Genomic DNA, 26,881 nt, shown 5'->3' with positions numbered 1-26,881 from the left:
AATTGGATTGGATTTGAATTGTATTTGATTTGGATTTGGGTTGGATATAGATAAGGTTCGGATTTGAATTGCATTCTATTGAATTGAATTTGGATTGGAGTTATTAATGTTCAAAAATAAATAATAAAATTTGAATTCGTTTTGATTAGATTAGACTTGGATTGGCTTTGGTTGGAGCTGGATTATATTAAGATTGAATTTTTGTCGGGTTTGATTGGATTGGAATTGAAATCAATTGAATTTGAATTGGAGTTATTAGTGTTCAAAAATAAATAATAGGACTCAGATTGTATTTGGATTGGAATAGAACTGGATTGGATCAGAATTGTAGTTTGGTTGAGACTGGATTGTATTTAGATTGAATTTATATAGGATTTCAATAACCTTTGGATTGGATTTGGATTGGATTAAGATTGGATTTGGATTGGATTTGGATTTGGTTTGGATTTGGATTGGATTTGGATTGGATTTGGATTGGATTTGGATTGGATTTGGATTGGATTTGGATTGGATTTGGATTGGATTTAGATTGGATTTAGATTGGATTTCGATTGGATTTGGATTGTATGTGGATTGGTTTGGATAGGATTTGGATTGGATCTTAAATATCTTTGATCACGGTACGCTAATGGGAATTTGAAATGGAGCATGCTTAAGAAACTTTATTGATTGTTTGCTAAGAAATAAAGGGAAATTCAGTAAGTGAACAGCATAAAAAACCGTTCTATGAAGTCTATAGTTGATATCTAAGGGGTGCGAAGTCGAACATTTAAGTCGTTCAAATTGAACACAATCTTTTCCACGCGTGCTAACCGTTGTTTGTTTGCTTGTTTCGCAGGAAACCGCATTCAAAGTGCACACATAAAATACTTCACACAAAGCTTCATCAGTTTAAGGCAGTCAATAAACCCAATAAACAGACTTAATCAGAAAGTTTTTAACCGTATGTTAGTTAGCCAATATTTAAGAACAGTTGTACAAGACGTATGCATAATTTAGACCATGCACAACTTTTCTTTTAAAGTTGGCGGTTTGTGTGTTACATTAATTACATAACAATTATTAGCATGACAAAATCATGACCATACATTTCTAAGCATACTCAGATCATTTTTAAGAAAATTTTGGTTTGACAGCAGCCTGACTGCTTGTTGATTTTCAATTCGCATCCCCCAGGTTGATATGCATGTGATATTCATCAATGTTAAGATGTAGGATCAGAGAAGCAGACAAAAATATTATAATTTAGAAGTGAACTGTTCAGATAGTTGCAGAACAATAAAAAAAACGGAAAATTTTACGTAATTCGTTTTTTAAGAGTAGAGGTGAGAGTGATTGTGGTAATGGATTCATATCTGTATAGAATATTGGCAGTTTATTGATGTATTAAAGCTATAACTAATGAACATTTAAAATTTGATCTTAAATTAATATCAATAATCACCATTTGAAAAATAGGACCTTTTCAATAATTATGCTCTTGGCTGCGTTCGGTTGGGCATCACGTTAGATAAAGGCTTCAGCGGGAGAGTCGTTTAAATCTGTGTCGACATTGGGGTGGAAGAAGCCGTCTCTCTCACTCAGTGAAGAACAGAACGAGAGAGTGTGTGCGCGAGAAACACAGAGCCGATCGAAAGCCTGACTATGCAACGATCATCGGAAAAAAATTGAGCCAGTCAATCGGTTATAGTTAAAAGCAACGGACGTGTTGCGACGGTCCGGTAGAGGATGCTTAACATCTTCTACAGGATACGACACATAGGAGAGACGTTGTTTGAAATGAGATTAAGTGGGGTACCTTCTCTTAACAGTTTCTTCCGCAAGAACTCCTCGGAGTATCCTTCATTAGCCGACGTAGAAGCGAAAAATTCTACAAGAAAGTCGGCTATAGCAGTAGGGTTGCTATTGTGTTCTCCGTTGATTATCATTCCTAGTTTATTAGTGCGCCTCTTACCACTGAGTTTGTTAAAGCTTTGCCATAGCTGTGAAGTACTAGACTTAGTTGTGAATATTTCCTGAAAACTTGTCCAGGAATTCGTTTTGGCTTCCTCGATCATTCTTCTCGCTTCCCGCTTAGCCTCGTTGAACTGTTGTTTGGCTGCTTCTTTACCAGGACTGTCGTCTTTCAGCTTTCGCAGTTTTCGCAGGGCTTTTCTTCGGTTTTTCACAACTTGCTTAACTTCATCGTTCCACCAAATTTGTCGTTTCTTCCCGGGCATACCTTTAGTTCTGGGAATGGACTCCAATGCTGCTTCGTGAATGGCCTGTGTAATTTCTTCTATAGAGGTGACGGTGTTTGGAGGGATTTTATTAGCCACTATTGTTTCAAATTTTCCCCAGTCAGCATCCTTGTAAATCCATCTTTTCGTATATTGGATGGTCGGGAGCGGATTGTTCAATTGAATTGAAATTGGGAAATGATCACTTCCATGTAAGTCGTCGTCGCAGATCCAAGAAAACTTGGATGCGAGACAATTAGAGAAAAACGAGACGTCGATTGCAGAAAACGTCCCCGAAGAAGCATGATAGTGCGTTGGTGAACCGTTGTTGAGTGATATGAGATTGTTATCAACTGCCCATTCCAAGAGAGATCGCCCGCGATTGTTAGAACGTGAACTACCCCACACTTCGTGAGAAGCATTGAAGTCGCCACACAAGAGAAATGGCGGCTCAAGGGATTGTACAATATCAGTCAACTTACTTGTGAGAGCGTCACTACTTACGGATTGTGGGACGTAAATTGACACTATTGTGAGGTTCCACGGTTTACCTATTCTTGCGATACATACGAGAAGATCAGATGCAAAGTTGATGAATTCGTGAGGAATATCACGACGAACGCCAAGCCCGCTGATACCGCTGCCCATGCTTTCCGGTCGATTGCGGATCGACCATGCGTAGTTGTTGCTGAGTAGGTTATTTGTTCTGGTTGTCATCATTTCTTGAAGACAAATTATCGCTGGATTGCTGTCATCGACGATTTTGCGGAGCTCAGCATAGTTCCGCCATACACTTCTTATGTTCCACTGTAGCACAAAAGTTTGATTGTTTCCTCCAGATGGGTTTGATGATTCCGATTCTGCTACGGAATGGATATGTTGGTTGATGGGAGCTAAATTAGCATCGTTTGGTGAAGAGCGAGATGTCGATTGTCGAGAGGTTGCTGTGGAGAATGCTGCGGCATCATTTGAGCTTAGAGAAGAAGATATGATGTTACTTGCCTGAGACACAGACAAGCTCCCCGCACCAGCTGCCGCCACAGGCTCAATCCATGAACTGGGAACATCTGTGGTCAGGGCCAGTGCAGGGACTTGCCGGGGGTTTACGGACCCCACTCCGACGCCTCCTGAACTTGAATTGATTATCCTAATATCTTGGTTGACGGGATTGGCATCGGTTGATGAAAAGCGAGATGTTGATTGTCGAGAGGTTGCTGTGGAGAATAGGGTCCTAAAGCCCTGTCCCAATTTTAGTGCCAAACGCTTAAGTTTAGGCCAATAACACATGTTTACTCAATTTTCTAATGTTTTCGGTTGGTTTGAGTTCAATAAACATTTTTTTAGATTTTTTCACACCCCTTGGCTTAAACTCAAATTTTAGGTGCATTTTGTTTTCCGTGTCCCTTCCGAAATGTCAGATAGGAACAACCCCAGTGTTAAAACTAAAACCCCTGTGGTGTTTTTGTCGACTAAGCGAACGTCAAACATGATCTTAAGTGTCAAGGTTCATTTATGGACCCAATTTTTAAATTTAAGTTTAAACATGATATAGCCGTTATTTGAGCGGGAAAAATTGCTAAAGTAGTTGCAGTGAGATGCTTTTTCGTGTTATTGAATAAAAACAAGATTTCATTAAAAATTTTAGGACCCAATTCTGCGGCATCATTTGAGCTTAGAGAAGAAGATATGATGTTACTTGCCTGAGACACAGACAAGCTCCCCGCACCAGCTGCCGCCACAGGCTCAATCCATGAACTGGGAACATCTGTGGTCAGGGCCAGTGCAGGGACTTGCCGGGGGTTTACGGACCCCACTCCGAAGCCTTCTGAACTTGAATTGGTTATTCTAATGTCTTGACCACCATTGATTGGTGATATTTGTTGGTTGTCACTTGAATTGTTTATCCTATTTGTTCGATAGCTACCCTTGATTGGTATTGACTTCTGTCTGGCAACGGTCGATAGTTTCGCACTTGATTCGTTTCTGTTTATTATTTTACTGTTTTGGCTAATTTGGTCAGAATTTGGATTGTATGTATGAGAGGAGTTTGGTGTAGGGTTTTTGGGATTATTGAGGGAAGGATGATCTAAAAGCTGTATCGTGTTTGTTGAAAGAATGTCATTGGTTCTTGAAGAACTGGAGCCGGCCGAACAGTAGGGTCCTCCATCTACGGGTTGGGGTATGGCGTCCCGGATGGATTTTCCTTCCTGTTGCGCTTCTTTTAGAAGTGAGTGTGGTACTGCACATTCGCACTCCTCAAACCGGCTGTGTTGATGACCTAACAGAAATTGATTGGAGTTTACTGTATGCTGCTGATTGTTTGCGGTGCATTCGATGGTTGATCGTAACGCTAAATTATTGGGTTCTACTTGGTCCATAATCGGTGGAGTTGGAAGAGTCACAATGCATTGGATCGTCTGTTTCGGATGGGTCTACCGCTTCGTTTCTGGATTTATTGATGGTGTTTCTGGTCAAGATGGGACTTCTCACTGTGTTTGGTTGTTTTTTCGGTGGTGGGGACATATTTGACCTGGAGGCACGCTCATTGTCATTTTCATTCGAGGGAGTTGTTCGTTTCGTTTTATGCTTTTTGTTGTTGCTCTTTGAGTGACTCGGTTCACTGCTCTGCGAGTTAGTTCTAGCTCTCATTTTTATATCCTCGATGTACTTTTTCATGCCTTGGTTTCCCGCCTCTAACTTGGCGATCCTTTCGTCTCGTTGTTTCAAGTCAGCGAGCAACTCCTTTATTTGAGTATCTTTCTCAGCGTTCTTGGTAACGATATCGTTAAATTTGGCTTCCAATACTTGAGTGACATGAGCCAGACTACTTTCAAGTTCTTCAATTTTTTTCTGTTTCTCCGCAAGTTGGGTCGATAAATCACTTAGTTTTATCTGATCCAATCGCGGCTGTGCAGCAATCCGAGCATAACTGCCATTTCCCGCCTCAACACGCTTTCTCGCATCAGCCTCTGTCAGGTTGCAGTCGATTTTTGTTTTGATGACCTCCATCTCTTTTTTGTATATTGGGCATTGTCGACTGGTGGGTCGGTGATCTTTTTCGCAGTTTCTACAAAAAGGGGCGTCTTCGCATTTTTCTCTTTCTTCGTGATCCTGCGAGCAGTTGTAGCAGCGTTTGGAATTCGTGCAGCTCAAACGAGGATGTCCGTATTCAAAGCAGCTGAAACATAACATCGGGTTTGGGTAATATGGGCGTGTTTTGAAGTTGAGTACTCCAATTTTAACGTTCGCGGGATATACGCTCTTGTTGAACGTCAAGATAATGGCTGCAGTTCTATCTTTGTTGCTTTTCAATATCCGACGGGCTTTGATCACTCCTTGGCTGCTTAGGTTCTCCACAATCTCTTGTTCGTCCTTTTCTATCACGTCATAGGCGGAAATCACACAGCGGCTAATGTTAAGCGTTGGATGCAACACTACTGAAACTTCAGTTCCGTCACAGAGATGCGTCATCTTCAAGAGTTTTTCAACTTGCGCAGGCTTCCGGGTCCGTATAACATACTTAGTACATCTGCTTACACTTCTGGAGTCTTCTATCGGTCCTGCCCAGTCTTCAAGGCTTTTCCCAATGATGAACGGTTCAATTGGGAGATTTGTCCCATCTTTACCGGTCATTAGCAAGGTTGTCACAGCACCGAACTCGTTGTGGGGGTCCATATACAACGGCAGAGTTCTTCTATTTGACCCTCCTGGGTCGCCCCCACTGGTGGAGGCCATTCAACACTTAACTTGATACCAACAGCTTCAGCGAGATCAAATACCGCATAAAGTGATAGTGGTCACCCACTACCTACCCCAGCGCGGAGGGAATTGGAAATTAGGAATTGGAAAATCTGACCCTACCTTTTATAACGATGTTCTTCTGGTGACTCAGTAGCGATCAAGTTCGTCGCTTATCGCCTACAGATGTCTTCTTGCACTCTACTTCTTGCACTTCACAACCACTATAGCATTAAGGAGTAGCTTGGTCCTTCGTAGTTCACATACACGGCATGCACAAGGTGGGGACGCTTTGTCGCCCAAACAGGTGGTTTACAATACCCCGACACTTTTCACGCGTATGATCGCCTGGTACGACAGGTAACCCCGCTCGCGAATAAAATCGCGGTTAGAGGTGGCAAAACTTCGCGGTTAGGTTGACCAATAACACTAAACTCACGAAATCCTTTCGTCGGAAGGCGTAGCGCTAGCGCTCCGAGATATTAACGAGGTACGAACCAACAGGGGTCTTAGCTCCGATTTATTGAAGAACGACCGTACACTTCGGTTGCTCAACACGAACTGGATCCTTCAATGGCACTAGCTCTTCGAAGAGATTCTTGTTGTTGCTCATGTGTTCGGAAGCACCCGAATCTGCAATCCACAATACTTTCTCTTCCCGAACAACACCACCACTAGCGGCGAAACATATTCCACCCGCTTTCTCTTCGGAAACATTTGCACTTGACTTCTTATTGTCTTCTTTCTTCCTCTTCTGCCGTTCGGGACACTCCGCAGCCTTGTGTCCGACTTTTTGGCACGAAAAACATTTCCATTTTCTCACAGCACCAGTCGGTTTCCCGGCGAAAGCCGACGGCTCGCGCTTCAAGCCGAACGAATCAAATTCTTTGCCACGGCACTTTATTTCCTCGTCGAGCAAACGACACTTTACGAATTCAATCGTCAATTTATCTTCCGGCATTGTTTCTATCGCGGTCACCACCGTCGCAAATTCAGGTCCGAGCGTGATCAACAAATGACACACCACGTCAATGTCCTCAATCACCGCACCGGTCGATTTGTATTCGCGCACTAACCGATCAAACTTCAAGAAATGCTCTTGCAAATCACCGCCCTCATGCCGGAGGGTGAGCATTTTCTTCTTCAAATGCAAACGACTTGCAATACTTCTTCTTTCAAACACACGCTGGAGGGCCAGCCAAATTTGCCTCGGCGTTGGCTGATCTTGTACATACTCCAACTGGCTATCACTGATTCGCGAGATGAGAATGGATTTGCACTTGCGATCTTTCTTCCTTCGCGCTTCCAACGCAACCAACTTCGTTGCTTTCACAGATTCGTTATCCGCTGCACTAACTTGCAACCTTTCCACATCCGCCACTTCTTCTTCGATGCACTCGGTCATCTCATGCTCCTCGAGCAAGACCAGCATCCTGAACTTCCATGACGGATAATTCGACCCGTCGAAAAGCGGAACGCGAACTGCATCCGAATCCTTCTCCATCTTCACGAAACACTTGAAATCGTCCGAAACACGCTACTACTTCCCGGCACACGCGAAAATGTAGCCCATAACCTATTGAGAATAGGGAATTCGGCCGGTCAGTAATTAAACAGAACGCGATTACAGAACGAAAATGAAAAGATGTTTATTCAACGAAGGTTGTACACAGAATGAAAAAAGAATAGTTTTAGCGCGAAAGGCTGTCGCGCGCTTTTGTTCTCTGTTATGCCACGTCATGGCTTTACCGCTTCAGGGCTGTCACACAGGTAGGGTTGTGCTGATGTACCCGGTACTGAAATTGTTACTCAACATTCTTGAGCGAAACAGCATACTTAGCTTTAAGCCCCACGCACAATGTGAGCGGCAGCGCGGCACAGCGGCATGACGGCGGGCCCATCTTGAGCTACACTCTGCTTGTCGAGTCAATGTTGAGAAGGACTTAGTCAACATGGGATTGATAAGTGGGGTGTGGATCAAGATGGGCGTGCCGTCATGCCGCTGTACCGCGCTGCCGCTCACATTGTGCGTGGGGCTTTACTCGATATTGAAAGGACCATCGAGTTAGGGAGGTATCGAGTTACAGAACACAAAACCAGTGCAACTGCTATTCAAGGGACCATCGAGTTAGCCATGAAAACCAACTTTTACTATGGTTCTCTAACTCGATATCGAGATACGGAATATCGAGTAAGGGAGAGTTAACTGTACATTAAAAACATTTTATTTACGTCAAGTTTTTCGAAATTTGCGCATGGGCACCAACAAAAAACATGGGTGCCTACAAAATAGAATCAGCAGCGGCTGGAGCTGTAAGATCCCATATTTTAAACTCGGATCACAAAATCTCTATACTATATAAAAAAAAAAGTCGATTGACAAAAATCCAAATTGATTTTTTATTAGTGTTTGAATGCAATGATCGATTTGCGTTGCTCTTTTCGTATTATTACAAAAAAATCTTAAAGGCTGGTTTGCTACTGACAAGAAGAAGGAAAAGGAATCGCCTATCTCGATGCGTGGAAAATTTCTTCCAAGAAATGGTCAAGAAAATCACATTTTTCTGATCGCAGTACGCAGTTGAGAAGAAATGTCACTTCAAAGGGGGCTCTCTGTAGAAAATTTCTTGACCCATTCAGTCAAGGAATTTCTTTACTTTTCTTGAGCGAAACAGCATACTTAGCTTAGGGATGGTACACAAATTATGTCACGCTAAATTTCAACTTTTTTGACCCCCTCCCCCCCCCCCCTTTGTCACGTTTTTTGTATGAGTCCTCCGGAATTTTTGTAAGGCTTGTCACGCTTGGCTTGACCCCCTCCCCCCCGCCCTTGGAGCGTGACGTCATTTGTGCATGACCCCATTAAAGCAGAAGCCAAGTCGTGCATGTATTTTTTTGAGTAGCATTTTTAAGGGGTGTGATTCACAATGACGGTAATTACGTTTTGACCAGACATGTCTAGTATTTGAGGACCCCTCGTAACGTGTCAACAAAACAGTTTTACAACAAACGCGTTATTCCAAATTTTTCTTTAAAAAATTGCAAAATTGCACTGTAGTTTCATACCTATTTATTACAAGTACTGCTCACCACGTCGGCATAATGGTCGCCACAAAATCTCACGTCGAAGAACTGCAGGAATACTTCAAAACACACAACAAAACCCGTGAAGCGACGAAGGCTCATACCGCCAAAGTTCACTCGGTTGGTTGGAACTGTGACGGACGCCGGCTGGCATCCGGTTCTTTCGATAAATCAGTGGTCATTTTTACGCTGGACCGAGAAAGACTGGTAAGTGCCGTATGTGAGATGTGCAGGGTTGTTACGACTACGTTTAGCCTTTGAGAGAACAGATTCTTCATAATATCAAAATAGAGTTAACAGGGCTGGTAGCGAGTCACTTTTTGGTAACTCGTTCGCTATTTGCAGCAAAAAGTACATAATAAATCATATTCGTATTTGTCCGTGAAACTTATACAAAAAAAAAAAAACAATATTATGTATTACGGATGTTTTTTTAGAGAGAAATATTTTTTAACTGGACAACTCTAATAAAGATACTTGTATGTAAAATCTTGAGTTCGCTTTTCAACGAAACTGCAGGTGGAAAATCTAAATATTTAAGGCGGAAAGTCGGCAGCGATTTTTCAATCTACCTTTGAATGATACCCTGGGAGCAATTTTTAGTCCAATGTGCTCGTCCCCCTGTGAAAAATAATTGAGGATCGAGGAGTAAATACTACAGTAAGTGTTACTAAGACAGAAATTAAGCAAAATGAGCGGTTGTGTTCAAAGAATATTATGTAGAAATGTACTAGAAAACTATGATTATGTGTATGAGAAGGCAAACTTTGAATGCAATATTCTCAATGCCTACTTTTTCTATATGGGACAGTTATGCCTTTATGGGCAGTGCTGTTCTGTTTAACGTACAATTCTACGGTAGCGCTATCTGTACTTTTCATAGCGACCGTTTTCATTATTTTATTGATGCATTATAGTTAAAATTACATATCATGGAGGCGATTCAATATTTCTTTTAGAAGTTCTTGTAAGCGACATTTATGTAGATAAGCAAGTGGATATTGTGTCGACGTTTTAGCGTGATTTTGTCTTTATTTTTGAAGAACGTCTATCTGTGGAAACTACAGGTGACGAAACACAATATTTTAAGCAGAGAGTCGGTAGCGATTTCTAAATCTATCTCTAAAGAATACTCTGCAAGGTACTCAACACAACACGTTGAAATGGTTGAAATGCAGAAGTTTATCACAGACAAACAGACGTCACACTCTCATCAATGTCCATTGACCACCTTTTTAACGGTCGATTCAAATATATAGTAGGTGACCAATCCGCCACCCGCAGCGCTCGCATCGTTTTTGTTCGCGTTTTACGTTTACACACTTCCGCAACCTGTTGGCTCATCGGCCTAACAGTGGTTTTAGCATTTGGCGCACATGTCCTCTTGACTATGTTTTTGATCGCAATTTGTTCTAAGTGTTACGTCTGTTTGTTTCAACTTCTACCAGTAACATCTTTTAATTTGTTACAAAGAATTTCATCAGATACCTACTTACTATTTGACATTTTAAGATTTACGCCATTTCCTTAAACATTAACAATGAGAAATTACACATATTTCTGTAGCTCTGACGAAGCTTCTGGATTGAATTATATTAGAATTTCTTGTCTATGGATATTTTTATTATTATTTTTTGATTTCATGGAGTAAATTACTGAACTTTTTCTAGTTAAAAATACTGACAGCATATTTGTCACAACTGTGGATGCTGTCAGAAGTCGATAAATATTCCAAGATAACAACACTAATCTTTTGATTTGCCCATTCATAAGCCTTTAAAACCTATTTCGTGGTCACTAGACGCTCAGTAAGACTAGCTCTGCTGTATTGAATTGAAACTAATTTCATCATCTATTTTAGATCGTACATACAATTTAAACAATAAGGTGTCTCGTTACAGATTTGTTTACACTTTAAATTGAATTTAAATCAAAGGAAATTTCGTATGATATTTTTAACAACAATTTCGAATGTAAAAAGCCTTGCAGGCTTTATCGAAATATGCTACTAACATATATAGTTTCAAAAATGTTTATATTCAGTTTTGGGTAAAAAATAATTTAGATGTTTAAAAGGTTAGATATGATACGAATGCGCAGAACCATTTTTCATCGCTACACATTTACAAAATATTTGGACGTTTTAGGACGTAACAACGCTGTATTTGATTTAGAAATACTCTTTCTCATAATTATCCCAACCCTTCCAGAATAAGGAGAGCACCTATCGAGGACATACCGGTTCGGTGGACCAGCTGTGCTGGCATGCTTCGCTTCCGGATCTGCTCAGCACTGCCAGCGGGGATAAGACTGTGCGCATCTGGGATGCCCGGATCGGGAAATGTGCAACGATCATCAACACCAAAGGTGAGAATATCAATATTACTTGGTCACCGGACGGCAATACGATCGCTGTTGGAAACAAAGAGGACTTGGTCACGTTCATCGATGCTCGGATGTACAAAATCTTGGCCGAGGAACAGTTCTCGTTCGAGGTGAACGAGATCGCTTGGAGTAATGGCAGCGATTTGTTTTTCCTTACCAATGGCCAAGGATGTGTTCACATATTGAACTATCCGGATCTGAACCTGCAGCAGGTGCTGAAGGCACATCCGAGCACCTGCATATGTATTGAATTCGACCCGACAGGAAAGTATTTTGCCACAGGATCAGCGGACGCTTTGGTTTCTTTGTGGGACGCAGAAGAACTTGCTTGTTTGCGGGTGTTCTCACGACTGGATTGGCCGGTGAGAACGATTTCTTTCAGTCACGACGGAAGATTGCTAGCTTCAGCTAGTGAGGATCTTATAATCGACATCGGAGATACCGAAACCGGAGAGAAAGTTGCGGACATTTCGGTTGATGCAGCCACGTTTACGGTTGCATGGCATCCAAAGCAGTATATGTTGGCTTATGCGTGTGATGATAAAGATGCCAATGACCGCCGAAGGGACGCTGGAAGTTTAAAAGTCTGGGGGTTTACTGAGTAGTAGTTTGTATTTCATCATAAGGAACTAACGCGATGCAACATAAACGTAACTTGTGCTAAGCCCAAGTTTCTTCCTGATATCGTTCAGTTTTCATCATATCTTCCACATATAGAGAACTCCCTATCGCTTCTCCTAGAGCTTCCCTCACAGCCTCGGGCATATTCTTGGAGCTCCCCGACAGCAGGAACATTCCGTTCTGTTCCATTAGAGCTTTTTTCAGCAAATCGCCCTGCTTCCGAATCAAATGTTGAACGTAAACCTTGTCCTCTTGGTCTCGAGAAAACGCACAGAACAACGTTAAAAGTCCTGAACTTTCCATCCGTCGTAGGTCTTCTTCACAATGAAAATCGGCGGTAGATTTGCGGCAACCAAAGAACAAAACCAAAAGACCGCCTTTTCGGCGATCGGCAACCAACTCCCTTTCTTGCAGGATTGCTCGGAATGGAGCTAAGCCAGTTCCCGGACCTACCATCACTATAGGGGTTGCCTGTAAAAATTATGTAAATACGTTAGTCGTACACTATTAAAAATAACATTTATTTCATACTCACTGGGTCAGTAGGAAGTTGGAAAGTACCTTTCCTAGTCCATACTCTCAACGTGTGTCCGGGTTGCAAACGCTTCAACCAGTTCGAGCACAAGCCTTTTCTTGGTTCCTTTAACTTCGTTCGATACTCGATAACAGCTACCAAAATCTGCAGTTTCCCGCTCGCTGCCGAAGATGCAATGGAAAAGGCTCTTGGCTTGATGGGTTGAAAGAGTTCGAAGAGTGCAGCCATAGTTAATGCACCAGTGGCATGCGGGAAGTCTTGCAGCACTTCCAAAATGGTTCGTCTCGGTCGGTTGGCGTATGAGAAGAGCTCTTCCTGGCCTTCATAGCTGGAAAATTCCCTCAGTTTTTCGCACTCCAGATCATTCGGACACGTCCGAGCCAAAACAGCAAAGGCACGAGCACGTGGTATGGCCGTCAGATCCCAGTATTGCTGAGCGATGCGTTCCAAGGGTAATGGTTTTCGAAGAATGGCAGGAACAGGCATTTCTGAAAATAATATAAATAAAAAACATTTTGCTAACATTTATCACATGCCTCATGAGGTTACTATGCCCCAATCTCATAGTCTTAATTTTCATAAAACTCAAGCATTATTATCTTCATTTTCAATTTTGTTTTGAACGTTCTTGTTCTCCCCAGAAGATTCTGAGTCAAAACGTTGGGAAAATCTTGAAATATCTCTTTTTAATGTATTCGAACCCTCTGAGCAGACTCTCAATAGAGAATCAAAAAAGTAGAATTAAGTAGGGTGCAGAGCTACTTGGACACTTCCATGATTCACTCTGGCATGGGGGGTTTTTCTCGGCCGAATTGTCTGAAACTTTGCAATAAGAAGTACTTCAATACAAAGCATAATGTGGCAAGCTTTCAAAAATCCCTACAGCCGAAGTGATTCAAAAAATGGTTGCTACTACTGGATTTATAAAACAACAAATAAAACTGAATTGAATGGAATGAAGTTGAAGTCGATTGCGATAGAAAAAAAGATAAAACACAGGAAAGATAATATATAGTGATGAATTGTTGGCAAAAAATGTGAGATAAGCCAATCGAGCGTCCTGGCAAATAATTATGATAAGCTAACAGACAGACGAGGGCAAACAATAATAAGATAAGCCTTCAGGATTTTTTTTTTTTTTGTATGGTATTCAGTTGGAGCTGCCTGACAGCTTAACTTGTCAAGGCTGAACCCTCGGTCTGGTTTTTGCCAAGTTTCCCCTCTACCAGGACCAATACTCAGACGGACTAGGCAATGGCGCCCACATGAACACTGTTTTTTATTAGTATTGTGACGTGGTAGTTTTTGAAAAGTACCCATATTCCCTTGCTTCTGAGAAAAGGAAGCATTATGAAAATCAGCAGCTCCATTAGAATTTGTTTGAAATAGTAGTGTACAATTTGTTTGAAATAGTAGTGCATTACTAATACTGTCTAGTCGAAATGGTTTTGAATAATTTGTCATTCAAGTGCTATTCTGATTACTATTGTCTTTTACGTAAGATTAGAGTCTTAAATGTCAAGTGTCGTCAAGTCTTAACAAAATTAGGCTGTTCAGTAGTAGTTCTAGTTAATTTCATTTTTTGTTGTTAAAAGTATTTATTGGTCATTACGTTCATATATCCTTAAAGAAAAAAGTCGCTTTCCTTGTCTGTTCAACAATTTTTCGAAACTAGCAAGTGTATCCTAATGATCGATCTCAGCGTCTTACTTTCCATAGTCATTTTTATAGTGAATATTGAAGAGTAAAGTTACCTTAGGCTTCTATTACAGTCTCCTACAAGATTCACTTTTCGGTGGCAAATGCAATGCTTCACAACGCCTACTTTCTACTTGCAAATTTTGCGAAAATGAAGCTGGAATTAGATTATTTATACCACTGTTACAAAAGAGGTATTTCTTTTTATGGCAATGTAAAAACCATATTAAAATAAGATTGTCGCCACTTACTTCTACTCAGTGAATCTACTAGTCATTTTCCTAAGAGTTCCTAAGTATTCCCTACGTCGTATATGATAACGATGTATCTAGCTAGCTAATAGTAAGAGTGGCTACGGATCATTCTGGTTAGCAAAAGGCAAACTGAACGTCACCAATAGTATTAATGTCCACTTCGAATAGATTAATTATTTGAAATGGGCATCAATTCTATCAATGACGCAGAATGTCCGTTGGATCACATCCGAGATATTATTGCGTCTATGCCATATGAATTATGACGCGGCTTTAAGCAAAAAATGCCAAAATGTGATACCACCACTACAGGTTACGCCTTTGGTTTCCATCATATGGGCTAATGGATTATGCCCTCCCATCGCGGCAAGGTCGCATAACCAAGGGGAGGGAATAAGATAAGCCTTCAGGAATTGAAACAAAATGGTAAAAGATATGGTAAATCATTTTGAAGATCGCAAAACCACAAATTGAAAATGGTAGACCATGGAAAAAAAAATAATGGTAAGCCATGAAAAAAATTACATCGTTCATCGACTTCAAAGTATAGAATTATTATTCATTCGATGATAATATGTTAAGCAATCATTAGAGATCAAACGTCACAGTTCAAATACTTTTTTAGGAAAAAGAAAAAATCGAAGTTGGACGCTGCAATTCAGGAACTATCAGAAGCTAATTCCAGCAATGCTATGCTAGCTGCAGAGTTAGCCAAAGCTCAAGAAACGATCCGCTCTCTACAGACCAGTTTAAAGTCGCTAGAAGCGAGTGTGGAGATGTCATCAGCATCGAATTCGAAAATGATTTGGGCCCTAGCAATACAAAGCATCCGACCGGACATCGAAGCGACTCTATCGAAGTCTCCCGTTTTGTTTCTTCAATGAATCAGATGTCCGTCTCATCGATTTGTGTACCAGAGTGCAAACCAACTGTGGATGGTGAAGATATCTCGCGATTGGATTTCGATGCATGGCAAGATTTGTTGGCCGATTCGTTGACATTGACAGGGATCAATGATGAGAATACTCAGTTCGTTGTGTTCAAGGTAAAGGCAGGTCAGAAGCCCTTGAACTGTACGAGCAACCGAATCGACGAATAATGCACCTGATGGAAAGACAGATTGGGATTGAGAACTATTTTCGAAAAAACATTTGGTACCGGTTGTGCGTATTGATGATGGCTATCACGCCAAATATTGTTTCGATTTTACAAGATATTTGAAGTATGATGCCTTTCCCCATACAAAATAAAATGAAAAAACTTCTGCTGATTAGGCTGACCATACGTCCCGTATTTGACGGGACAAGACCTTTTTGACGATCTTAACGGGATGTCGTTTTATTGAAAATGCTAAATTTGTCCCGTAATTTTGGAAATGAAGAACAGGCTTAACATATGGAATAGCACGGTTTCAAAGTATTGTTGAGAGTTTCTAAACTTATCCATCTCCCATGTAACATTAGTAGCTGAATAATAGTTTAATTATCTGAAATATGCTGGAGAGTGATTTGTTCAGCTCTTATTTAAAAATGTTTGTTGGGCTGTTTTTTAAGAAGGTAGTTTTATAGTATTTGTAGACAACATACTTTTCCGATAATTTTGTAGTCGTTCCCAAAGAGAATATTTTGACATGCTTATTTCTCGCAAATTTGTGAGCAATTTTCATGAGGAAGGTCTGTTTTTTTTTTTTTTTTGAATGAGATAAATTTTACGAATCTGTCGTCAGCAGAAGCGTGAGCTTAAACATATGTATGGTATAATGAAAATATTTTTGATATATTGGTCATGAGGTCTGAGGAATTATGTTCTATAACTTATGAAGCCTAAGATTTAGTTAAATCTATTTTCGATTTGCTTCCAAGTACTGACAAAAAACTTAAAACAAATCATACTCAAACGCATTTTGATGAACATTGCTTATCATGCTATTAAGAATGATTTGTTTGGAATTGATAAGATTTTTTAACTAGATCCCGACAAAGCTCGTCTTTTTATCGAGCAAGCTGTTGAAAAACGCCATGAAACGTCCTATAAAAAATGACAGTTCCGATCACTCTTGTTTTTCGATTTCAGAGGTGAATATCCTGAGCTTTTAATACACACAAAATTGCCGGAGTTCTTCAGGAATATAACTAAAAGAGAATTTACAAAATCTGATAGCCTGTTCTCAAGCCATCTCATGACATACAAACACCATTCCATTTTAATTTATACAGATCTATTAAACCTCAAAATCTTATTTCGATTTACTTTATGAATCATCGTCATAAAATCATTGTTGCTTAATTTTTTTTTTGGGTGAGAAGAAAAAGGTTTTATGTCTAAAACTTCAATCTATTCAGAAATGTAACAAGTTTTTGACTGATGCTCTTAAATGAAACTACTCAACTAAGCAATAATTAAAAATATTTCTAGTTTTTAACTTCAGGAAGACTAAAGTAAAAATATAAATGTGGATGATTATTACTAGAGACGAAGAAGAATTCTGCGCTATTTTCAAATGTTTGCACTCTACTTATTTAAGATTTATATAATTGTACGTCCTTTAGTTGTGACCAGAAAGTTCATGAAAATGTTAACTTTTAATACAGATACCCATAATCGAACTCTTAGCGGGAACTTCATATAAGAAAAAAAAAACATAATTATTATAAAACAACATGAAAAAGTCAAACAAATTTTAAATATTTTTAATTTTAAAGCTGCGAAGTTAACACTGCATTTTCCAGGCAATTCCCACATTGCTGCGATTTACATACATAAATATTGTTGGGGATGAACCCGCCTACGGTAGAAAATCCCTCAATAAAAGAGCAAAAAAACATACATATTTTGCATTAGTACCTAGTTTATGGCGTTTTCTAATTTTCGCAATCACGAGCAAATTTCGTGAATTCCATAGTTTCTGAAAAGTCCTGTTTTTGTTCTTCATCTGTCCCGTTTTAATCTTGTTAGCTTCTGGTCAGCCTACAGTGCTGATCAACTGTAGACAAAAGCAAAGCAGGTAATCCATTTCCCATGCATCAAGATGGGCCAAGAAATTACTTGTCAGCAGCGAATCAGGCTTAAGGAATTGATTGAAGAAGATTCCTCTTGCCTAAACGTTAGTTTTTTGAAAAAGTTGTTATCCTCAAAATGTATGAAAAACAGTAATTATATTATGTTAGAACTTTGATCCATAAGAACCAACAAATTGTAACAATGTCCAAAATAGAGTTCGACCCTAAATCATGTTTCAAAACGACATGGCTAAAATACTAAAATAGCGGATTTTTTTAAATCTAGTCCACTGTGCGTTCTGGAAAGTTTACTTATTTTGTTTGAACTTTGGCTCCTTGGACCCACACTGTGCGTCGGTTTTGTCTGATGGTTTTGATAGTGCGAGCCGTGCGAGCAGTCTAATCCAGTAGCTAAGTAGAAATGTGTCAGAGTGTTTAGTCATATTGAATTACATCAGCCAAAGTAAAATTCACAATTTTGCAGCCCCTTGGCAGTTTGCAGTCATCAGAAACGTCATTAAAATTTGGAAAACAACAAAGCGTGTTTTCAAAGTTTGCCAAACGTGCCGCGTTTAGATTTCGATTTCTGTGTTAATTTTCGCTAAAAAAAAAAGTGTAAAATCAGAACAATGCTTCGAAGGCAAGCCCGTCTCCGCCGGGAGTACCTCTACCGGAAAGCCGTAGAGAGTAAACATAAAACCCTGCAGGATAAAAAATCGAAAATCAAGAAGTCTCTGGAAGATCACACGCCGATTCATGGCGACCTGAAGAAGGATGCGTTGATGCTGCAAGACAAGCTCAAATGGAACGACGAAGGGCCAAAACGTGCGGCGGAAATCGGAGGAATCAGTGGAGGTGCCAATACGGCCGATTCACAGGACGACGAATACCGATATGCTGGCTGCGAGGATCCAAAAATTATGATCACCACATCGCGAGATCCGTCCGCAAAGCTAAAGCAATTCGTCAAAGAATTGAGATTGCTCTTCCCAAACGCACAACGAATGAATCGCGGTAACTTTGAAATGAAGCAGCTGATCCACGCTTGCCGGGCGAATAACGTGACGGACTTCATAGTGGTTCACGAACATCGGGGTGTTCCAGATAACCTTATAATCTGCCATCTTCCTTATGGACCAACGGCTTCCTTCAATCTGTCAGGGGTCGTAATGCGTCACGACATTCCCGAAATTGGACCAATGAGTGAGCAGAAACCACATTTGATCTTCCACAACTTTAAGACCAAGCTTGCCGAGAGAACAATGTCCGTTTTGAAGTATTTGTTTCCGGTTCCCAAGGAGGATTCGAAGCGAGTGATGACATTTGCCAATCACGATGACTACATTAGCTTCCGCCATCATACGTTCAAGACGGTGGACCGGGAAATGGTACTGACCGAGGTGGGACCCAGATTTATGCTGAAGCTGTACCAGATCAAGTTGGGAACGCTGGATGAGCTGGACGCGGCGGACACCGAATGGGTTTATCGACCTTACATGAACACGGCCGCCAAACGACGATTTCTTTCGGATGACGACGGTTGGCAACAGGATGATGATGTACAATTATAGGCGTATAGCAATAAAAAGTTCTTTGTAAAATTAATGCGTTGCTTGTGAACATTTAACTCCGAAAGCCCGTTGGGTCCCACTATCTGCTGAGGAGATCCCAATTTTTTACAAGAACATTATCTGATCTGAATGGTTACAACGCTTACGGCCTTATTCAGACTACGGAGTTGTATCATGATACAAGCAATGTGATACAAGTTTCTTCGAAAAATTCCTTCAAAAAGAATTCTTTCGTAATTTCTTTTGGATTTTTTTTTATTTCTTACGGAATATCCTTTAAAATCACCTTTGAAGATTTCTTCGGAAATTTAAACGGAATTTCTTCTGGAGCATTCTTCGGATTTCCTTTTGGATCTTACTTTGAAGTTTTCTTCGGAATTTAGTTTGTAATTTCTGTCGGAATTTCCTTTGGAATTTACCTAGTACTTTTCTTTGGAATTTACGTTGTCTTTTTTTTTTAATTTCCTTTGGAATTTCTTTTAAAGCTTCCTTCGAAATTTTCTTTTTGATTCACTTTGCAATTTTTTTCGAAATTTATTTTGGGACTTTCTTTGGAATTTTCAATTGAATTTATTTTCGGGCTTCCTTTGGAATTTTCTACGGAATTCCCTTCGGAGTTTTCTTTGGAATTTTCTTTGAAATTTCCTTTGGAATTCCCTTCGGAATTTCGTTTGGAAATTACTTTGTACTTTTCTTTGTAATTTACCTAGTATTTTTTTCGGAATTTCCCTTGGGGCTTAGAAGAATCACAGAGAGTTTTTTTTTTCATAGAATCTTAGAAAAAAATCTCAAGAATCGCGAAGGAATTTCCGGAAAAATTCCAAACGGATATTCAAAATTATCTTGAAACAATAAATCATGATTTCTGCAAGAATATAAGAAGGATTTCTTGAAGAGTGATAGGAGAATTTCTAAACAATTTCAGAGGAATTTTTGGATGAATTTCAGAGAAAGTTCTTTAAAAATTTCGGAGGGATTTCTATAAAAAGAGTTTTTCAAAAATATCCCCGAAAGACATCTGGGTGTTTCTTAACAGGATGTTCGGAAGTATTCCACAGGGATTTCTGGAAAAATTCCATTGAGATTTACAAAAGAATCCCAGAGGCATTTCTGAAATAATCCCAAGAATTTGCACGGAAGAAATTGAAATGAAAGAATAGATTTTTTTTTATTATACACCCCTATTCTTGTTTACGTTCGAATGCTCTTACGATCGAAAACCGTTTTGCATTCCCGTTTACGCCAGCAAAATCAAATGGACCGTGGATTCGAACGGATAGGATTCGATCGAAAGTTGGATACGCCGTAAACAAGAATGAGGGTGATAGTCTCAGGCGTCTTTCCGAGAGTATTCCAGATGAATCGTAGTAATCTAAGACATGTTTCTGGAAGAATCTCAGAGGAATATTCGAAGAAGTTTCAAAGGCATTCACGGAAGAATTTCGGGGAAAATATCAGAAGGATTGAAATAATAATTTCGGATGGATTTCCAGAACAGGGTGTCTACTCATTTGCAGAATTTGAAATTCCCTGATATTTCCAGGTTTTTCCAAATTTTAAAAAATAATTCCAGTTTTAAGAAATAAATATGTTATTTGATCTGAAAGAAAAAATAACCTTTCCCTCAAAATGGGATTCAGATTTATGGACATCCAGAAACGTACCGTAAAATGGGGTGAAGTTTTGGGCGGTTCTGTTAATCCCTAATAGGATGCATGTATTATCATCCACAAATGTATTTTTAAAACCTGTACTGGTTGGATGTTTATCGAATTCTACAAACAAATTTTATTCAAAATGTTATCGGAACAATAAAAACATTTTTGAGAAATCAAAAAATGGGATTTTCTATTCCGGGGTGGAGTTGATCAATCATTGCGATAGGTTTCATAGAATGAAGAAATATGTTATTTAATAAATTCGGGGTTACTGATTCTGAATCAAGTTCCAAAAATCTTACAACTTGTTTATAAATCGGTCAATTATGAAATTGTATTTTGTGAATTACAGAATACGTCTCATAAAAACGCCTAAAAGTATGCAATTTACTTTAAAATTAGCAATCCGCTCACAAAAAGAACATGAAAATGAATTTTTATCCTCAATGCAAAATTCAAAACTGGGTTCATAGAACATATCTCTTATATATGAAACAGTTTATTTAAATGGTTTTTTTATAAAGCCTTGGCAATAGTCGAATGTTTGGAGTAGTACGAATGAAACATTTCTTTAAAAATCTGTTTTTTCCATGGTATAGGGTCGGTGTTCCCTTAGTGGACAGTCCCCTATTTGTCGCACTAGTGGCTTTTTACGGCCGTTTTGCTATAAACCTTTTCAAAACATTTTTTGACATGAAGGTCAGGAGCTATTTATCTAAGTACCATTGATACACAGCTTGATTTTGTTCAAAAAATGATTTAAATAATTAGTTTTACTTAAAATTTGAGCTCCCTTGTGCCTATAGTAAACCTATTGTTCCCATAGTAGCACTACTGAAAGAAACTATTTTTTATTTTACAAAATAATTGATGAATTAAGAACTTTTTTTACATCAAATGAAAGCTTTTGATCCACACTTTGTAGGTAAAATATAAAAGTTTTGTAAACATACGGTTTTGATAAGTATTTTGCCAACGCCGGGATGCTAGTGCTACTATAGGAACAGAAATTAGAAATAGTGCTACTATAGGCACATGTATTCCTATAGTGGCACACGCGATAATAAATGCAAACATTTGAGTTTTCGTAGTTTCATATTTTTCCCACAAAACCAAGATAAAAAGCTTTCAGGTGATGAAAAAATAATGACGAATAATGAAAAATAACGGATTTTATACGATTTTTTTGTTTTAGCTATGCGGCTATTGGTACATCGACCCTACTTATCTTTAATGGCAAACCAAAATTAGAAACATCAAGAGCAGCTATCAGGTAATGCGGTATCATAGAAATTGTGGTAGGGAAAGTGTACCATTATGGCCATAAAGTTTCCCTATTTAGCCATATGTGAAATTTTGATAACTTTCACATTTTCAAACCTTTTTGAATGCTTTAAGGTGAAGATGAATCGAAGCCAATCTTCAAATTTTCAAGAGCACAAATCTGAACAACTAAACATCCGCTTAAGCTGAAAACTTAATAAATTGGTTACTAGCTGGTGGTAAAAAAAATCGATTAAGTTTTCAGCTCAAACGGATGTTCGGTTCTCTAAATTGTGCTCTTGAAAATTTGAGGTTTGGCTTCGATTTATCTTCACCTTAACATCAAGTTATACCTTAAATCTAACTACTACTACTACAGCACACAAATTTTTCGAAATTTGAAGACATTCAAATAATCACGTATGGCGAAATAGGAAACCACTATGTCCCATAACTGGTACCTTTCACTTACCCCTAATTGAAAACGGATCATAGCTCCCTTGGCAGTTTTATATGTACATGTGGGTACGGGAATTGATCAACTTCTCCCCACTGATCAACTTCATCCCGAATTACGGTACCCAGAATATTTCTCTGGATGGCGTTTTTTTATTTTTTTTCCTAAACCAGGGGTGCTAGCGACTGATAGTCTTGGTAATAAGAACCTTTAGAGAACCCTTGCCTGAAAAAAACAAACATGAACCAAAAAGACAACCAAGAAACCCACGACATGAGAGTTTGGATTCCTTAAACAGACATTTCTCTTAGAATTTTTCAAAGATTTTTTTTAATTCCTCGTGACATTACTACAAGAATTACTACTCGTTGTACTGTAAAATTCCTTTCACATATTACTCCAAAGACCTCTTCAAGAGTTTGTTTTGTGATTTTAAGAATATTCTTATAAGAATCATTTAAGATATTCTTCAAGAATTCAATCTGGATTTTTATAAAAACCCAAAATTTTAATAAAAACTACTTCATTAACTCCTGCATCGACCACGGATGTTTTCCTAATACAAATTAATGGTTTTAGTTTCAAAAGAATCATCATATTGGTTGGTTCTTTTATCATAGCCAAAGGAAATCACTTCAAACATTCCATCAGGAGTCCCTCCAAAGGTCGTTCTAGACATTTTTTTGGAAAGTCCCAAGTCCCAAGATTTTCCATTGAGTCATTCATTGATTTCCCTAGGACTTACTTCCTTTTTTAAAAACAAAAAACCCGAAGGGTTTTTCCCCAGTTATTCATCCAGAAATGTCACCAAGAAAATGTTAAGAATACTTTTTAGTACTTGTTTTTTAATTATGAATCGTGGTTTACGGCTAACCAGCCGAGTGGGAAGTTTAACAACTACCGAAAAGCTTAACATCACATATAGTTTGCAATTGGATTAAATGGACAAAATTGATGTGAAGTTTTGGCGAAAAAGTTACACGTCTTCTCAGTGAGAATCCAACTCACGACTCCCTGATCTCTAGTTAGGGCGCGTTACCCCTACGCCATGAGAGGACTCATGAACGCAGAAGTTAACCTGAATTCGATTTCAGCTCAACAATCACGTGTTCCTTTTTCGCAAAGTTCATCCAAACACAACGCTTTCTTGGAAGCCCACACAATAGAAACCTCAGCCAGCGCAGTTGCTGGCTAGTGTAGTGTGCTATTTCAATACCTAAAAAATAATGCGCTCTCCGGCTACCCAACAAACATTTTAGTGGAATAAGATTTTGAACAAATCTCTCTAATGCCATAATTCAGCTGGGAAAACTGTTGTTCAACTACGAATGTTCCTTGGCTAGGCATTGGATATAGGGCAAACGCTCCCTTAGTGGAGGTAGCTCCATTAGAAGTGTGTTTTCACTTGTTTCGCGCAAATAAAATTTATTTTTAATGATTATTTAATGATTATTTGATATTTTTCCATAATGTACGATGTGAAAATGATACAAGCAATCGAATAATATTAATGAAATTTAATCGTTAAACTATTTAAAACAATTATTTTGCTTAAAATTTTAGCTCCTTTGCACCTATAGTGGTGCATCAGTACCCATAGTTGAGAGTCCCATAAAAAATCAGTGGTTTGCGCCACTAAAAGAACCATTCTTAAAGCATACCTCCACTAAAGGAACAGTGTTCCTATTATTGGTGCAAGGCTTTTTGCAGGGAAAATTCAAATGAATCGTGGTTTTTATACACTTAAATGATAGAAGGATATGTTAAAAACATTTATTTCATTATTTTATCACCATGTTTTAGCAGTTCTCCCTTAGGTGCACCACTAACGGTACATTTGCCCTATATAGAAAGCGTTGGATGGGCATCTAATTCTTCCGAAGTGGTGCACTTTGCGAAAAAGGGACCACGTGATTATTGAGCTGAAATCGAATTCAGGTTAATTTCTGCATTCATGAGTCCTCTCATGGGCGTAGGGGTAACGCGCCCTAACTAGAGATCAGGGAGTCGTGAGTTCGATTCTCACTGAGAAGACGTGTAACTTTTTCGCAAAACTTCACATCAATTTGTCCATTTAATCCAATTGCAAACTATATGTAATGTTTAGCTTTTCGGTAGTTGTTAAACTTTTTAGATTTGTTTGGAGGAAATTTCGAAAAATACACGAGAAACTTCTAAATAAAACCCTAGAGTGATCTCTGATGAAACTTAGATGAGTTTTAAATATGCCTAGATGTTATGCCTACAAGGCTTTTGAAGAAATTCGGACAGAATCTCTGAAGAAATTAATCTATAAATGATCGGAGCAAAAACTGTAATAATTGCTGTAGTATTGACTAGAGATGGGCAAAACAGTTCTTTTCAATGAACAGTTCCCGTTCATTCCGTTCTCGAAAGTGAACTAGTTCTTTTGAACCGTTCATTCGCTCTTAAAAAAATCTTTTATTTTCGCCTTTAAAATAATGTATTTATTACGATTCATGAAAGATTTTTTTAGTTAACGCTGGAATTTTCTGCTAAATTATGATTCTATTATCGATTAGAAAACTTTGACCAGTGAAAATTGAACAGAATGCATTTATTTTGAAACTAGTATGAAGTAGTATAAAATGAAAATAAATAAGCTCAATACTTGCGTTTTCCTTTGCGCGCCAAGACTTGTCCGTCCGTGTTTAGCCTTAGCCAGCTAATTTAAACAAATATTGAATGAATGCAATGATTAAAGCGAAGTGACGAGGAATCATCATTTACACAAACACATTTCATTCGTTGCTCATTCGGCGCACCGAATCATAACCACCGTCTTATGGACGTAGGAAGGGCAGGGCATGCCAAGAGCGGAGTGTAGCGTTCATCATTCGCTTCGTTTTTCTATGCCGTTTGTTTGACGAAGACAATGGAAGAATGCATACCGAACGGTTTTCTTTTCACGTTCGTTCATTCGCAGTTCGCGTTCAGTAAACCGTTCTTGCTGAACTACCGTTCTCAAAAAAAGAACTATGACTCATTCGTTCTTCGCAAAGAACTAGTTCTTTTGAACCGTTCGCGAACGGTTCGCCCATCTCTAGTATTGACTGATGTGGAACCTTGAATGAAGTTTTGAAGAATTCATGGAAATTGTATTTGAAAAATTATCAGTAAAGTGCTGCGGTTCAAAGCAATAACATTCTGATGGAATTTTGGTTATATTTTAGAAGAACATAATGAGGAATGCCAGTTGAAATTTATCGATGAATTCTCGGAAAAACATATAATTAATTTCATCGAATAAAGTCTTAAGGATTTTCGGACAATTCCGAATTATTGTGAATGATTTTGTAAAAAACCTTATAGAAATATCTGGATTAAATGAAAAAAAAAGGAATCTTCAAAAACTGCCGAGAAGATATTTTTCAAAAACTCTGGAATAAACCTTTGTGGAAGAACTTCTGTAGGGCCTGTTGTAGAAGTAACACTTGGAAAAACTGGCGAAAGAATCGGTGGGAAAGCATCTGGAGGAAATCCAGAGATTTTTTTTTTCAGAATAATCTGTACAAATTACTGGGGTGGATACTAAGATTTTCTGGACCAAATATTGAGGAAAATCCTCTAAGCATCCAGTGAAAAATTGCCGGTGGCATCCCTAGTGAAGTTCCTGAAAGTATTTCAGAAGGAATCTCTGCAGAAATAGTCGCATAATAGTCTCCGAAGGTTTCTCTGGAGCCTTTAGATTGTTGCACCAGAAGTCACTGCAAGTAGATTTATTTATTTATTTATTTTTACTTAATTAATTAATCCTCTCTTCCCCACGACTTTGATCGACTATTTCCTACTATATTCCTATGCTCATTAAAAACACCCAACTGGAATTGGGAACTGTACTTGCTTTTACCAACTTGGTAATCTTAGGTCCTGTTTCATTGATTTGACAAGTTTTACTCAGAATAAACATAATCCACTAAAACTTAAGAAACTTAAGGTGAAGATAAATCGAAGCCAAACCTCAAATTTTTAACAGCACGGATCTGGAGATCCAAACATCCGTTTGAGCTGAAGACTTAATCGATTGGTCACTCGCTGGTGGTGACCAATCGATTTAAGTTTTCAGCTCAAACGGGTGTTCGGTTCTCCAGATCCGTGCTCTTGAAAATTTGAGGTTTGGCTTCGATTCATCGTCACCTTAACATCTCAAGCAGCATTTTAGTAGCGGTGCACCCGAATTTTTTTCATTAAAAAGTTAAAAAGTTGTGCTAAAAAAAATACATATTCTGCCATGTATTATTGTTTCGCAATAATTTCACTGAGTGTAGCCGAAATTCCCTGAGAATTCCAGGGTTTTTCCAGGTTGAAATATAATTCCTTGATAATTCTAGATTTTCCAGGTTTTCCCAGGTAGTAGACACCCCTGCAGAAGGAATTT

General features: G+C 38.8%; 3 protein-coding genes across 3 annotated transcripts; 2 read left to right on the top strand and 1 right to left on the bottom strand.

Annotated features, from left to right (window-relative positions):
- Nucleotides 1-8,914: 8,914 nt before the first annotated feature.
- On the top strand, nucleotides 8,915-12,110 carry LOC110680482 (THO complex subunit 3-like). The gene is made up of 2 exons (XM_021856287.1): nucleotides 8,915-9,248; nucleotides 11,252-12,110. The coding sequence occupies exons 1-2, from the start codon at nucleotides 9,060-9,062 to the stop codon at nucleotides 12,029-12,031; spliced, it is 969 nt and encodes a 322-aa protein (XP_021711979.1). The 5' UTR covers nucleotides 8,915-9,059; the 3' UTR covers nucleotides 12,032-12,110.
- Nucleotides 12,020-13,070, bottom strand: LOC110680484 (NADPH-dependent diflavin oxidoreductase 1-like). The gene is made up of 2 exons (XM_021856289.1): nucleotides 12,583-13,070; nucleotides 12,020-12,518 (listed from the first exon to the last, which is right to left on the bottom strand). Exons 1-2 carry the CDS (start codon nucleotides 13,066-13,068, stop codon nucleotides 12,087-12,089), a joined length of 918 nt encoding a protein of 305 aa, XP_021711981.1. The 5' UTR covers nucleotides 13,069-13,070; the 3' UTR covers nucleotides 12,020-12,086.
- A 4,968-nt stretch (nucleotides 13,071-18,038) lies between these two features.
- LOC110680483 (U3 small nucleolar ribonucleoprotein protein IMP4-like) lies at nucleotides 18,039-19,138 on the top strand. The gene has a single exon (XM_021856288.1). The coding sequence runs from the start codon at nucleotides 18,163-18,165 to the stop codon at nucleotides 19,102-19,104; it is 942 nt and encodes a 313-aa protein (XP_021711980.1). The 5' UTR covers nucleotides 18,039-18,162; the 3' UTR covers nucleotides 19,105-19,138.
- The last annotated feature ends 7,743 nt before the right edge of the window (nucleotides 19,139-26,881 follow it).

Source organism: Aedes aegypti, unplaced genomic scaffold, assembly GCF_002204515.2.
Source record: "Aedes aegypti strain LVP_AGWG unplaced genomic scaffold, AaegL5.0 Primary Assembly AGWG_AaegL5_hic_scaff_1485_PBJ_arrow, whole genome shotgun sequence".
Lineage (NCBI taxonomy): Eukaryota > Metazoa > Arthropoda > Insecta > Diptera > Culicidae > Aedes > Aedes aegypti.
Note: the sequence above shows the minus strand (reverse complement) of the source record. Positions and strands in the feature narration are given on the sequence as shown.

Bases quoted from the DNA above. Each gene is read 5' to 3' on its own strand.
- LOC110680484 (XM_021856289.1), bottom strand. From the start codon at position 13,068: ATGCCTGTTCCTGCCATTCTTCGAAAACCATTACCCTTGGAACGCATC. The intron at 12,519-12,582 runs GTGAGTATGAAA...TAATTTTTACAG, and splicing joins TCCAACTTCCTACTGACCCA to GCAACCCCTATAGTGATGGT.
- LOC110680483 (XM_021856288.1), top strand. From the start codon at position 18,163: ATGCTTCGAAGGCAAGCCCGTCTCCGCCGGGAGTACCTCTACCGGAAA.
- LOC110680482 (XM_021856287.1), top strand. From the start codon at position 9,060: ATGGTCGCCACAAAATCTCACGTCGAAGAACTGCAGGAATACTTCAAA. The intron at 9,249-11,251 runs GTAAGTGCCGTA...CAACCCTTCCAG, and splicing joins CGCTGGACCGAGAAAGACTG to AATAAGGAGAGCACCTATCG.